General features: G+C 36.4%; 1 protein-coding gene across 1 annotated transcript; it reads left to right on the forward strand.

Annotated features, from left to right (window-relative positions):
* Positions 1 to 2,011: 2,011 nt before the first annotated feature.
* On the forward strand, positions 2,012 to 15,365 carry LOC129281059 (probable 18S rRNA (guanine-N(7))-methyltransferase). Its single transcript, XM_064115518.1, has 9 exons — positions 2,012 to 2,044; positions 2,572 to 2,667; positions 4,170 to 4,252; positions 6,155 to 6,251; positions 7,026 to 7,122; positions 9,274 to 9,410; positions 9,906 to 9,954; positions 10,663 to 10,814; positions 13,793 to 15,365. The coding sequence occupies exons 2-9, from the start codon at positions 2,579 to 2,581 to the stop codon at positions 13,848 to 13,850; spliced, it is 762 nt and encodes a 253-aa protein (XP_063971588.1). The 5' UTR covers positions 2,012 to 2,044; positions 2,572 to 2,578; the 3' UTR covers positions 13,851 to 15,365.
* Positions 15,366 to 15,936: the final 571 nt, after the last annotated feature.

A 15,936-nucleotide genomic window follows, 5' to 3' on the forward strand; every position in this document is an offset into this window, starting at 1 on the left:
AAGTTTAAAATGAAACAATATTAAAGACATGAATCACGCAGAGTCGATCCGAATGATTTTCGGTCAACACGCATTCGCAGTCCAGACTCGCCCACACCACCCCTTCCGCAGCCAGCCCCGTACACTCACTCTCCCGAAACGACAGGCGTGCTTGCCAGCGCCATCTAACAAGTGCAAACAGCGGGGAGAGCGCTGTAACTTGCCTGAGATTGTGTAGTTGGATCCAAAATTAGCTCCAAATAAATTGATGGGAATAAATACGTAATTTTATCTGGATGGTCATTTGAATTGGTATTCAATGCTGATATAACGATTGTGAGGAAAGATTGTGGAATATGAGTTCTGGCGATGTTCGAGACTTTATAATCCTGATAATGATAATCCATTTTTTTAGACACAAGCGCTTGTGATCGAAATAAATACGAATGTCTCGGATCGATCTCTAAATTCATATAAATTATTATTGGATGTTAAATAATTACGATTTAATAAGATTTTATGGCCATACTAAAAATATTGACGACGTCAGCAAAGTATGTTGTGTTCATATGGAAGAATTCATTAATAGTATTATACTGGCATTATTTTTATTTTTTATTCCATCTCTGGACGTCTCTGAGCTCCAAGAAAAGAAGCACAATGCGCATGCGCATTCGATGACGTCTGACATATTTTCCATTCATGAAATCAGAGCCCAAAGTTGGGCACAAACGAGCTTCAAATTGATGGGAAAAAAATATCAAACATAATTTTTCTCTGTTTTGTCATGTAAAATATTATTATATGGTGATATTACGATCTTCAAAAGAGTTTCTACATGTTGACAATGTTCGATAATCAATCCTGACGTGATAATTATTTTTTTAGGCAAGTGCACTCACTCAAGTCGATCGTCATGTGATGTCCGCCATTTAAAATTGAAACGAAATACAAACGTTTCACATCAAGCTCTAAATTCATATTAATGATTATCATATGCAAATTATTGTTAAATATTACAATTAAATCATGTTCTATGGTCATGATATTAATATTGTTCATGAAAGCAAGATTTACTTTACGTTGATCGCGTCAATTTTCCGGCCATTTTCTGATTTGATTAAAGCACAGTACTGCGCATGCACGATCAATGGCGACTTCCATTCATAAATTCATCGTGCATAAATTATCTCGGCACGAGCAGGCGAGCCGGGCAGACGAGTAAGACTCGAACTATGATCAAAATAAACTTCAAATTAATGGTGAATAGGCATCATAATTACACAATCGGTTTCATTTTGGGGGCAATATAAATGAAGTAAGTAGTAGTCAAGTTGGATATTACTGTTTATTTTGATGTTTGATTGTGTGAACCAAACGAATCGGCCGGCCGACATATATTTTTTTTTTTTTTCGATGCACCGATTTTGCAAAATCTGCACCGGCGTTCGATGACATCGATCGAACACCGATTTTAAAATCGATTCGACTCAGGCTTAGTTTTTTATTGTTTGAATTATAAAATATTTCAATTTTTACGAATTTGATGATTAGGACCTCCTTGCCTGAAGCACAAAATGTTAAAATAATGGAATTCCACGTGTTCAGGGAGGAATGAAACTTCATTTCACATGACAATGACGAGAAAATCAAAATATTTCATATTTCATATAATAAAATACAAAAGAAATAGTGAGTGAGTGATGTCATCAGTTCCCTCATTTGCATACTGACCGAGATGTGCATATAACTGTTTTGTGAAATGAAGCGAAACTTTAAAATGTCATAACTTTCTTATTTTACATCCGATTTTGATGAAATTTTCAGTGTTTTGCTTGTTGAATTTTTCTCTTTTTATTCAAATCAAGTTTTTGTTGGGGTGGACTTGTCCTTTAAGAAGTTCAGTGTTTTAAACTGAAGTTATTAATATGATGAATGGTTACTGTGGTTTATGGCTTCAATTATTTGTCACAACTCTGTTATATACAATGATTATGTCATATCTTTTTTATTTGTTTATATTCCAGTTTTATAATGATGATGAAGCAAGGAAATACACATCTAAGTAAGTATATTCACTGCTTAATCAGATAGAGAAGTTATGCTAAGTTTTACTTCACTTGTTCACACAACACTGAAGAAAATAGTGAAGCTGTTGATAAAACCTTTCTCCAGTCATCCTGTGTACAAGAGATTTGCACAAAGTGTGTTGCTTCATGTACATTTTTCATCCCTTATTTTCTGAGGATAAGTATTGTTGTTGGTGTATAATGAAAACATGTTCTTTCACCAAGTCTCTTTTTTTTAAAAGCTTCCGCCGACCGTATGTGGTTGTGGAGGCGTAGTGTTTTTGGGTCGCCTGTCTGCCCCCTTTTGTTCTCTTGATAACTCACTGTTTGACGTACTGACTTCATATTTGGATCATACATTTGGGACTGACGATGAACTGCTTTGTTTTGGGGGTATGGAGGTGAGATGTTTAAGGTCTCGGAGGTCATTGTACACCTTAAAATGCATTGCACTGTTCATTTAATGACTCAAGAACCCGTTGACCGATCAACTTCATACTTTTTATCTCCTTTAATTCTATAGTTCAAGAATGATAGAGATTCAAATGACCATGTCTGAGAGAGCAATAGAACTCCTGTCTCTTCCCGAAGACACTCCTTCCTTCATTTTGGATATTGGGTAAGTTCCAATTGTTTAGACACCTCACCGAAAGTCCGTGCATGGTCATTCAGCATGAATCCTGTCATAAAGGCACTTTTCGGCTTTCAAGTGGGCTTACCGGCCTTTCATGCATTTGTTTTTGTCAATGTTGAAATATGAGGATTATCATTGACAGGGTTCCCAGCCCATCAGGGAAATGAGGGAAAATTATTTTACTTTTTTCCAGTCAGGGAAAAATCGGAATTTGATAAAAATACCTCAAATCAGGGAAAAATGCCTCAAATGAGGGAAAAATAAGGGAATTTTTTTGATCGGCCCAAAAGGAGAGAGCACGGTAGTCAGTCAGACTCTTATATTTTGTTGCATATCAAAACAACATCCATTGATTGACTGGTTATTGTGATTATGGGGTATGGTGGATGGCTTGATGGGGGAGAAGGGAGGCCATTATATGCCTGTGTAATAGCACTAATTAGTTTTACATGTACATTATTGTTTTTATACTGAAAATACATGTAATTCACTGCAACAACTTCGAAAACATGCGAAATTGGGAACGGGTTTAAATAATTATCAGGGAATTTTCAAACTTTATCAGAGAAAAATCCGAATTTTTTTTCTTGAAAAGCTGGGAACCCTGATTGAAACATTGTTTTGTTTTTGAAAAAACTATGAAGATTAACAATGAAACACATTTTGCGGGATTCCTGCTTGAAAGTCTAGCTCTCAATCTTGGTACATTGTCTCATTCTGCAACCAGTCAAATTCATTTAGTCTCACAGGAGACTATGGTATAACAGGCATTCTATGTAGTACTAGCTAAGATTTTGAGACGTTCATTTAATTTTTTTAGCAACCCCAGGCCCTGTAACATAGAGCTTCGTGATTGATCTTGTGTCAGATTTTGATGATTGATCATACACAATGATCAATGCAATCAATCATGGAAACCAGCCCCACGATCAATCGCTATGCTTTATGTTACCGGGCCCAGGGTCCCGTCTTACAAAGAGTTACGATTGATCTGATCAATCACAACTATGGACGGCCAGCAATGTCAACATGTATTATGCATGTTTGTTAAATAGAATTTTCTATTCATGCATTTGTTGTTTTCTTAAAAATTTACTGTGCTTCTCTTTGTTTACAAAGGACATTGTGCAAATATTCTGTAGATAAAATTATGGTATAGATGGATTTCCATAGAGTTACGTTTGATTGGATCAATTGTAACTCTTTGTAAGATGGGCCTTACAAAGAGTTGCGATTGATCCAATCAATCAGAACTATGGAAAGCCAGCAAAGTCAGAACTTCAGAATTAAATATTTACCTGATAATGTGTTTTAGTGAACAATCACATTTTGTTTGAAAGAATATGTATATGTTTGGGTTATAATAATTACACCACTTTCCTACTAAACTCCCATACAGTATTATAGTCTAATAATTATTTCCCAGGCTGTATAGTTGACACTTGTTTTATTTTCTCTCGACTCAATTTTTTTTTCCACCTTTGTAGTTGTGGTTCTGGTTTGAGTGGGGAAGCTCTGACAGAGCAAGGTCATCACTGGGTAGGAATGGATATCAGTTCAAGCATGTTAGGTAAGTTTGAATCTCTGTGCAGTTAATACAGGAACTGGTTATTTGTTATCTGTGTTCACTTCAGTTGAGGTTTCATAACCCAAAGTCAAAGCGGCACTTCACGCAGGAATCCTTTGCATCTCCTTTCTTGCTAATGACCACATTCGTCATCTAGACAATGCAATGGGGACTGTGGGGGTCGTCGCTGTGAAAGATGCATAGTGCCTATGAGGTGGGAGCCAAAGACATATCTCTTCCATAGCAGCTTTCTTGCATTCTCCATTGTTTTGTTTATGATGAACGTTAGGATTAGTCCTGAAAAGACGTTTGCAAGATTCCAATAAGAAAGATGCGGCTCTCACTTTTGGTAAGGTGCTTTGATTTAATTTCTGTTTGAGAACGTAAAAGCACATCCAGTGTAATAGTCTAGATAATAATCATGCATTTTTTAAAAGTAAATGTGAATAAAAAAACCCAGTCAATCAAACAATAGTAGCTTTTAGTGATTATTATTAGTTTGTACAAGAACTACTGCTGATGGGTGTTTCATAAAGCTGTTCGTAAGTTAAAGGACAAGTCCACCCCAACAAAAAGTTAATTAAAATAAAAAGAGAAAAATCCAACAAGCATAACACTGAAAATTTCATCAAAATCGGATGTAAAATAAGAAAGTTATGACATTTTCGCTTAATTTCACAAAACAGTTAAATGCACATCCCGGTCGGTATGTATATGAGGGAAGTGATGACATCACTCACTCACTATTTTGTATTCTATAATATGAAATATTCTAATTCTCTCCTCACTATCCTGTGAAACAAAGTTTTATTTTTCCCTGAACATGTGGAATTACCATTGTTTAATATTTTGGTTCAGTCAAGTTTGTCCTTATTGTCAAATCTGTAAAAATTGTAATATTATATAATTCAAACAATAAAAATCAAAAGAAATAGTGAATGAGTGACCTCATCGATTCTCTCATTTGCATGTGACTAAATTGTGAATTTAACTATTTTGTGAAAAATAAGCAAAATTTAAAAATGTCATAACGTTCTTATTTTACATCCGATTTTGATAAAATTTTCAGCATTATGCTTGTCTGATTTTTTTTATTGATTTAAATCAACATTTTTCTGAGGTGGACTTGACCTTTAAGAGCGACTTTAAGAACGACTGGTGATCCTTTCTTGAGGTAAATGGTATATACACCAAAACGTTCATTGGGGATGATTTAGCGAGTAAGAAAGGATCACCAGTCGTTCTGAAAGTCGCTCTTAACTTACAAACAGCTTTATGAAACGGCCCCCATGGACCCTGAACTTTCTTTTTTTTGTGTTGATAGTTGTTTTTCTGCTCACCTCCCCCCCCCAAAAAAAAAAAAAGTTGATATGGGTGTTGCTCATCACCAAACAACTCATTTTTCATGAAGTACATTTCTATCTATTACTCTGCAACTTCATAAAGTATGTACAGTATGTCAGACCCCCTATATGTGGGACCCTCCTAAAATAATTTTTTTTTTTTTTTTCATTTTGCCTCCGACGAAGATTCTGCTAGGATCGAAAGCTTAGGCCCCTTTTTGACTTTCTAAAATAATTTGTCACTGTTCATTAGTTCATAATTATCTTAATCTGAAAATTCCATCTGGTTTATGAGTATCTTTCTTCCACCCCTGTATTATACAGTATGTATGCCTGCATATGGAGCTAGCCTGTTTAAAAATGAAATAAAGAAAACTATAAATAAATAGTTTGTATGAAATGTTGTAAAGCTCCGATATTATCATGGCTTGAGCAGTTTAGGAAGTGAAGTAAAAAAAAAAAAAGAGAAAAGAAAATTGGGGTGAATTATTTTATGGATTTGTCCTACTGCCTTTGACAATGTCAGTTTATTTTACAGTGTATATACATCTTTCTTTTTCAGATATAGCTATAGAGAGAGAAGTCGATGGTGATGTTTGTCTGGCAGATATGGGTCAAGGCATCTTCTTCAAACCAGGGACATTTGATGGTGCAATTAGGTCAGTATTTATACTTACAGAAACCAGCTGTATTGTGGAAAAATTCCTATTGGGAAATCTTGAGCAATAAACAAATGAACGCCCCAAAAACCAACAACAGCAAAACAATCACATTTTCTAATGGCTACAAAACAACAATAAATTAAAAGGGAGATTTTTGGACTACAAAATGGCAAGCCTAGTTTCTCTACCAAGACTTCTCCAAAAACAGGAGAGAAAAGAGAAGACAAACAGCCTGAAAAAAGGCGATTGACAAAAGAGGGCTTGCTCACTGTGATTGAATGGCTTTGAGGAATATATGTGGTTTGTTGTAAATACTATTGGACAATGCACCATATTAGCGGTACATTCTGGTCTGCAATATACATGTAAATCTGTCAATGATTAATTACAATAATTTACTTGACCAATAGAGCAAGAAATTCGAAATAAGAATTTGATGTAAGGATCACATCATCACAGAGCTCTTCTGATGTTTCATGTATAAAGTTTAGTTATTTTTTGCTATTGAAAGTTAAATCAATAATTTCAACTGTATGCTTACAAAACATAAGTTTAAATTGAATTTTCAACCTTTATCATTATATCCACATTATGCAAAGTTGTGATAAAAACATAAAGAACCCAATTACATGTTTTTTTTTTAAATATAAAATTGTGTTGGAACAAAATGGTTTAGATCAGTTTAAAATGTTTCAAAACGCATTTTGAAATCAAATGCTTCTATTGTACCAAAACTGTATTAATGTAAATAATTCTTTCTTCCATCTCCAGTATATCAGCTCTTCAGTGGCTTTGCAATGCGGACAAAAAGTCACATCACCCTCCGAAAAGGTTATACAAATTCTTCTCGACCCTCTATGGAGCTCTGGTAAGAAATCTTGCTTTCTTTTTCTATGCCCTTGTGGTAAACTGCTGATTGGCCTACATCCACTTTGTTTTCTTCCTGTTAGCTCTCATCCCACATGGTCTTATCATTTTTCATCTTCAACCAGTTGTCTACTATCATTTTTTCTATTTGCCATTTAGCCAATTTACCATTTTGTCTAAATTTCCAGATTTCCCTGATATCCCCTCTTGGTCTATCATGAATTAGTCTATATGGTTAGAATGGATTTGATTTATTGTTTTCTTCTGCATACATGTTTCATTACAAAACAAACATGATATATTGATTACAGGGGGGTTTCATGAATCTTAGAGAAAAAAAATGGACTAAAAATGTCATTCATAGTAAATATGATCTTCTACCAAATTTATATAACATACACAATTTGCAAAAGGATTGTCATCATAAGCAGTTTGCTTGAAAGAAAAATGACATCCCATAATTAAAACTCATTGAATTAATCATATACCTATACAGCAGAATGGATGAACTGTTTACGAACCAAATTTTTTATTAGACAAAGTTTGAAAAAAAAGTATATGAAGTGGAAATTAGACCAACTGGGTATAAGGCAATTTAAATTTAGACAAAGTTGGTATTAGACCAAGTTCAGTGTAGATCAAATGGCATTTAGACCAAATGGTCTATTTTCTCCAACCAAGATACTCCTGGGGAACATTTCATGAAAGGACTTGTCAGACGTTTTCTCTGACGTGTCCTGTTTTATCCGACAATTACTATAGTAACTATGCTTCTCAGCCAATCAGAATCGAGGAAAGATGTCACATCTAACTTTTTTGACAAAAATGTTGATGAAGCGCTCCCCTGGAAACCAGCAGGAGTATCTTGTTCAGAGGAAGGTCGGAGTAACTCTGTCCAGACAGGCACTGCTCCAACCTTTCCTCCGACTGGGCTTCCTCCAACCCTTCCTCCATCTAGTACAGCCTTTGTCTTAGTCTGGATAAACCAATATCTTTGGAATTTTAATCCATGCATGATAAAATTGTACTTTGACCAGGGTCCCACATCTGAACAAGGCTATTATAGAGTAACTTGACAATACTCCTTTTAAAATTTGCATGTACCCTGGAAACTTTTGAATAGACTTCCTGTCTATTCATACATATCCCAGTGTAGTTCTGAATAGACTGTCACTATATTCTTAGTACCCTGGGTACTTCTGAATAGACTTCCTCTCTCTTCATACTGTGATGTCCTTATTGTTGTATGGAAGTATAACTTTGTATCATTCTTTATTATATGCAAAGCTGTACGAGCTATTAGAATTGAAAGGAATGAGTAGAAGAACTTCTTAATTTTCTCCACTAAGGGGCAAGTTATGCACATTATGTACAGTATGTTTTAAAAAAATGTAGAAAGCTGGTGTGGAATAAGAAAGAAAATGTTGACAGAATTATACTGCAATCTTCCTAGTCAATCAGTATGTAAGCAGTTAAAAAGCTCAATTTTCCTTGAAAAATCTTAATGGAAGTAGTATTGGCAAAGGAGTGTATTAGATGCTGGATGTGAACATGTAATGCGATGCACGCATGAATAAAGGCATTGTGTACACTAATTGTTTGTGCGTACAATAGACTTAAATTTGTTGCGTGTACATTTTTAATGAAATGTGACTCGATCAAAGTTTGCAGCTCGATATATGCTCTGTGTATGGAACAGAGTCAAGGGACATAAATGATGAGTGACCTACCAAAGGGCACTTGCGCACAGCACACTGACTGGCTTTCGAACCCAGGTTGTGAGACCAATGTTTGAGCAACTGAACTATTGTGCCACTTATCAGTTGTTTTTTTTCCTGAATATAAGCAATCATGAATATGACAAGAAAAAGAAAACATGTATAATGATTCTATTTCCAGTGCAGTACTTTGGACTCTTCCTTTATAAAAGCTTTTTAACTGATGTTTATAATCATTACACTCCCTAAATAGGCAACATAATGAATCATATTTTTTATTTTTCAAACTGTGTTTGAATTTGTCATTGTTGCCAGTTTAAGGAAGGAGTGGAAGCAAGTAATCCAAACCTTAGTTTGATGTGTTTCTATGGGTTAATATTTGAATTTTTATGGGTTCGTGATGTTTATTTTGACCTTATTATTTTCCGTTGCAGAGGAGAGGTAGTAAAGCAGTCTTCCAATTTTATCCAGAGAACCCCAGTCAGCTGGAGTTGATCACATCACAGGCAATGAGGGCAGGCTTCACAGGAGGACTGGTGGTAGATTTTCCCAACAGCACAAGAGCAAAAAAGTAATAATATTCATCCTAGTAACCTGATTCATTACCCATCAAAGTTTTTAAAGTACTTGTGGAAATTGCATCTGATCCAATTGCATATTTTCTTTAGATGCGCAAATGACCTTAGATGTGCACTTATTTATGCTTATTTTATTTTTTCTCTCCTGATATAACTAATGGGGGGGGGGGGGGTGCAGGTGAACAACTTCTCTGGGGTTTCCCCCTACTCTTAAATACAAAGAGTGCAGAGGGTTCTTTAAGTGCAGGGCTTCCTTTTAACATCATATCCGAGGGATGGAGTGTTTTCCAATGTAACATAGCCTGCATTCATGGAGCATGGGAGGGACACATTTACACACAATGCAGGCTTCAGTCATTTGCACGGGGTAGACTTGAACCCACATCCTTTGGTTCGACAGGCATACACTGACCAAGCTAACTATTTCCCTTTCGTGAATGATGGGCCATATAATGTTTTTAATTATTTTGTGTCTGTATTTTTTTCAGGATGTTCTTATGTTTATTTGCTGGAGTTAGTAATCCAACGCTGCCCAAGGTATGTATTATATCACATCCACATAAACATAGTGAAAGACAAACTCATTGTAATATAAATATGATATAAATATCATTGTAATATACCACTTTGTACTTGTCATGTGCACTGTTCCTCTTATAATACCAGCAACATTTGGTACCGGTACAATAAATGTCTAGATTTTATATGACTGCTCTTAAAGTTAAAGTTCTAAGCAGTTACTTTTCCAGTGAACTCAACTGTTCGATATTGAATTGTATCTATATGCATGTTCCTTTCATGTCCCCTACATGTAGCTTTTTCTTACTTAATACTTTTCCTATACTTTTAGCGCATAGGACATGCAATTTGCTATGTGTATGTGTGATGCACTATAAAAGAACCAAGTAATACTATATTATTACTTGATTGACCTATTATTGAAACTAGTGTACAAGTCTTTTCAAGAAGAAGAACAAGAAGGAGGAGAAGGAAGGGGGGGGGGAGAGAGAGGATCTAAGAAGGAAGGAAGGATGAGAAGATCCATAACGAGTGGAGGTGTAAAATGAGGGAAAGAAAATGAGGGGAAAGAAGGCGGATGAGAAGTTGGAGAAGATAGTGGAAGGAGAGGGAACAGAAGTGGGATAGTGATGATGATGCTATTAACAATTATGATGGTGATGATGTTATGTTATGATGACGATGACTGATAAAGATTGTTATGATGAATCTGTCTTTGTTCTAAAGGCTCTTGGTACAGGTAACGACAGAGGTGTCCCTACCCAGGCATCCTTCACAGATTCTCGTATGCGGTATAGAAACATGAAGGGAAAGAGTGTAAAGAAGAGTAGAGAATGGATCAAGGAGAAGAAAGAACGAAGGAGGCGACAAGGAAAAGGGTCAGTTTTTGCTAATCGGTGTCATCCTGAATATGAATCTTCAATTCCTTTAGTTCCAATATTTATTTCTGGCTTTCCTTATTTTTTTTCATGGCTGTACGCAAATTTTTTACATACATACAATTTTTCGAAAAAGGTGATAGAGAGCGAAGTGACCGAGCTTGTCATTTGGGCGCTTTTGCATTTTCAAACAGAAATTGAAGGATTGCGTGCTTACTTTTAATGAGTTTTGTGAAAAGTTTCAGTAAAAGAAATTTAAGTATTTAAAAGTTCTGGGAGGGGGGCAACTGTTGCTCATTTTTATTGATTATTGAATTAATTTGTTTATTTTCTTTAGTTTTTTTATTCATTTATCTATTCATTCACTTATTTATTTATCATTTATTAATTCATTCATTCATTAATTCATCCATTCATTCATTTATTCATTTTTTTTTGTGGGGGTGGTGCATGCAAGTTTGGCTTATCTATCAGATCAATTGTCTATAATTGTAGGATATTTGCATGTGATGATAGAAAAAAGAAGGATCCTTTCACCCCCCAAAAATATTTTTAAGGTATTTCAATTAAAATTTGTTTTGAATTATTCTTCCACCTTCATGTCCAACATATCTCCTCAAAGCAATTCTATATTTGGACATGACACTGAGCTTTCTCATTGACAGCCATTAAATCATCTTGGCTGCTCTGATATTTAATGTGTAGTGATTTTATTTTCAAATCATAGCAGTGTAGACCACTTTCAATTACAGTCTGTTCTTGCAACAACTTTCTCCATCCCTTTAATTATTATTTACTCAGCACTCTTTGCATACATTTAATCAAATATTGTAATCTAGAATCACAAATATGAATTACAAATCAAATTGCAAACAGAAAACCTGGGGGGGTGTTTCACAAAGATTTAAATCTGACTTACAGTCGCACTTAAACGCTGATGGCTACATGATGTGTAACACGCAATCTTATTGATCAATACACAGTTGTGTGCGTCCTCTTAGTATGATCTGACCAATGCAGTCATGCCTTTAATACCGCATGCAACTAGACATATAAGTGCGACTCTAATATCCCCATCTCACTAGATGGCGATTCCACTGCGATCGTCAAAAATCGACAAAGCGTGGTATAACGTAGCTTGATCGTGCCTTGATCTTTTCAATCTTCTCCGTCGTACCTTGATCTTTTCTGAAGCGGCAAGGATCGCCACCATCTTTATGGTCGCCACAAAATTTTGAACATGTTCAAAACTTACGTAGCGAGATCGCGGAGGTGCTAAAGCGCATCACAATCGAGTCATGAGCGTATTACAAACGACATATTCGTAGCTGTAACGGAGCCCCAACGCATAAAGCGTATATAAGCGCATTAAAAGCGGCACCGATCGCCCGTGGTTTTCAGGCCCGTTCCCAAGACAATTCTGCTACGCTGCTTCCGTTTACAAGGCGACTGCCTTGCGCTCGACACGCTTCACACAGCTTTCACCACGACGCTTCCTTCTTTGGGTGGCATGTGGCACACGTTCTCAGCCCGCTACAGGCGTTCACGTTGCGCTTTTGCTGCGCCGCTGATGACTGGGCAGCGATTGCGCAACAACCGTCCGTGCTGCTATAAAACGACGTGCCGATGGTGGCGGATTATCATATTTGCAACAGATTACGAGGCGATACCACGGCGTTTTCAAACTACCTCCCAGAAAAAGGACCAGAAAAGGGAAAGCTGCCCAAGCTACCCCTCTTAGGCCGGCGGTTGAAGAGGAAGATCAAGGGGTTATGGTGGTGGTAGAGGGGGTACAGGAGGAGGATGAAAATCTTACTTCTGAGCCAGCTGGAAAGAGAAAAAAGACGCTCACATGTCTTGATGACGAAATGGGTTACCTCTGCAGAAATAAATAAATTGATTATGTTTTGAAAATAAATTGAATTCTAACCACAGTGACAGTATACAACATCAAATTTTGTTAATGATCCGATCACTAATGTATTGATTGGGAAAGGCAATCTTTAGGGAGATTCTGGCATTGTGCCCCCCTCCCCCTCTCTTTTTATGAGTGCTCTCACATCAGTAGACTACTTCTTGTCAGCAAATTTGGAAGGAATTTACCAAATATTTTTGAGTGACAAACTTTGTGGAAAAAAATAAACAGAATATCAAAGATTTTTATGCTCTTTTATGAAATTCTGGATGCATCCCTCATATTAACTCTTAGGCTCATCGACATCTTTTGAATGAAATTTTAAAAATATTGTATATTATGACTTAGGTGACAGCCAGGATCGGACCCTGTATCTTTTTGGCCTCCTCCTACTCCTGTCCTCGCATTCAACTTTTAACTGATGTTCTTTTAGAATGCCAAGATGTATAAGTCCAACCAAATTCTGGACATCCATGTTGGTCGGAGGTTGGCAATCGACTGAAAAATGTGTCATGTGCCGCGATTAGTATGCCGATTGCTTGAAATCGTTTCAAGAGCCCATCATGAACGTAACATAATCGCTTCATTCGTAGCACCACCGTACCGAGGTCCTAATTAGCGTATGAGCCTCGTTGTACGATCGCTTTGATCGCAGAAGCGGCGCATCACATCTGCCTCGAATCGTCGCAAGAAAGTGGCATCGTCGTACTTTCAGCGTATTACCATCGCCTTCAGCGCAGGTCGGTCGCATAGAAGTTGCAGTGCAATCGTCTCGCAGGCTAAAAATAGAATTCGAGGAAGATTCTGCTACGATTTGCGGGATTTACACAGATCGCCATGGTCGCCACGATCGCCTTCCTAGTGAGATGGGGGTATTAGTCATACTTAAAATCTTTGTGAAACACCCCCAGGTCTCTGGGCTAATGCAAACTTTTTTTAACTAAACTTTTTGAAAACTGGAATAACCGTGTTTCTAGGGTAAAGTGTGTTGATTGAGTGCTGTACGAGTCATCATAGTCACTTGTCACAAATTTCTTCTTTCTTCTTGATATAATCTTTGCAGAGAGGTGAGGCCAGACTCCAAGTATACAGGAAGGAAACGATCAGGAAAAGCCTTCTGAGATTGCCAATTTGAGGACTTACTCCCGAGTTTGCCACTTTGAGGAATGATCTCTTTCACAGCTGCATTCAGAAATAGCATGCTTACAGACAGTGCTTTTTATCATGATGAGAGTTCAAGGATGAACTGATGGAATATTTTAAAGTGGAGAAATTTTGCGGATATTCTCCGGAGGCATTTGCTTACGTTTATCAAGGACTCTTTCATCAGTGTGTACAGGAATACCATTCTTGCAGATGATGCTATTCTTCTAGATCTTGATATGGAGGAACTATTAAGGGGAGATGTTTTGTGGATGTTCTCCAGAAATACTGTCTCAAGTTAATCCAGGAATTCTCTCTTTAAACTGCATACAGAAACTGCACCTTTATAGAAAATGTTTAATCAGAGATCAAGGTATTGGTGAGCTGAAGGGGAGATATTCTGTGGATATGCTTCAGCGATGCATTTCCATTAGTCCTGAAGTCTATTTGGTTTTGAAAAAAGTAGGCAACTTTTATGAGAGAAACATATCAATGAAGGGTTGATGAAAACTCTTCACAAGATTAACAGAGAACTTGATGGATTTTCAAAGCTTTGATTTGTGATAATACCTGCAAGTCGCACCCCAATATGTAATGCGCTATTAAATTGTACACAGATCTTGTATGATATCATGTTTTAATGCACTTGCAAAGGACTTGGACATTATTATCTCTGCTTTAGCCTTGCGGCCTTTTACAGCACACAAGCATTTCAAGAAGTAAATAATATAATATTGAATATATGATAAGATCATTCATATATCATCAGCCACATTTCCTACATGCTTTTATGAGTGAAAAAATATACTTTTAAACCCTGTGAAAAATTATAATTTAGGAATTAATGGAATTTTTATTACATGACATATGGGGCTGCTACTTGCATGTGTTTCATGTACAAGGGATCCCTTTTGATACAAGATTCATATGGTCACCAATAGAAAAGATGGAATTGTCAATTCACAACCTCAAGGCCATGGCCCATTGCAAGAAGAATTGCAACTCAAGAAATCAACTACGAGTACTTAATTATCAACCAATCAGAAGTATGTATTTGGAACTTGCACTTGATGTTTTTGCAATAGACCACTGATCTTTTGTGTTAACAATGATGGATGAGAATATTTATCTTTGATGCATGCCAATAAATGTATGTTTATGATTTTAATACTTATATATATTTATTAACTAGAGCACATAAAATAATCGAACATGAAGTATATATTTTACTGAGCTCATGGGGAATTAATGTTCTTCAAATTCAAGCCTCTCTTAGTTTTAGTACCCCCCTCCCTGCCCCCCCCCACCTGCTAAAAATGGTGCTGGTTATTATTCCAGTTTATTACTACATTATATCAATGTGTATGCTAAAAATCGTTTTGATGTGGAAACTGGATAACATGAAGGAAAAAAAAACATGTTTTAGCAGATGTATTTTGCAATTTTACATTTTTTAAACTGTATTATTGCTTTTTAGTATAATACCATTTCTCAAGAATAGAATGGGATCCAAAGTTCAGGATATAGTTTTTCTTTGTTTTCTGATTAGCAATTCATTATAACGTTTGAAAGATAAGTTTTGATAACTGATGTGGTTTACGGTTCACCATGTGAAGTGTTATAGAAACAGTGGATAGAAGAAGAGAAGAAATGGATAGGCGAGAAAGTGGAGATTTGAGAGTAGAGTATTCTTTCTTGAAAGTAGTCCTGAAAAGGACTGTAAACCAGGAAAGATTGATGAGTTGAGAACAGCTTGAGTAGTAGAGCTAATGAGGAGATGCTGGCTTGAGTCGGCGAGTAGAGATGATGAGTAGTAGAGAGGCGGCGAGTAGAGATGATGAGTAGTAGAGAGACTCTCTACTACTCATCATCTCTACTCGCCGACTCAAGCCAGCATCTCCTCATTAGCTCTACTACTCAAGCTGTTCTCAACTCATCAATCTTTCCTGGTTTACAGTCCTTTTCAGGACTACTTTCAAGAAAGAATACTCTACTCTCAAATCTCCACTTTCTCGCCTATCCATTTCTTCTCTTCTTCTATCCACTGTTTCTATAACACTTCAC

This window comes from Lytechinus pictus, chromosome 2, assembly GCF_037042905.1.
Source record: "Lytechinus pictus isolate F3 Inbred chromosome 2, Lp3.0, whole genome shotgun sequence".
NCBI classification, from domain to species: Eukaryota; Metazoa; Echinodermata; class Echinoidea; order Temnopleuroida; family Toxopneustidae; genus Lytechinus; species Lytechinus pictus.

What these genes read in the sequence shown, in the direction of transcription:
- LOC129281059 (XM_064115518.1), top strand. Translation starts at nt 2,579, where the DNA reads ATGATAGAGATTCAAATGACCATGTCTGAGAGAGCAATAGAACTCCTG. An exon ending in CGACCCTCTATGGAGCTCTG is followed by an intron (nt 7,123 to 9,273) that starts GTAAGAAATCTT and finishes TTTCCGTTGCAG; the next exon opens with AGGAGAGGTAGTAAAGCAGT. An exon ending in AACAGCACAAGAGCAAAAAA is followed by an intron (nt 9,411 to 9,905) that starts GTAATAATATTC and finishes TATTTTTTTCAG; the next exon opens with GATGTTCTTATGTTTATTTG.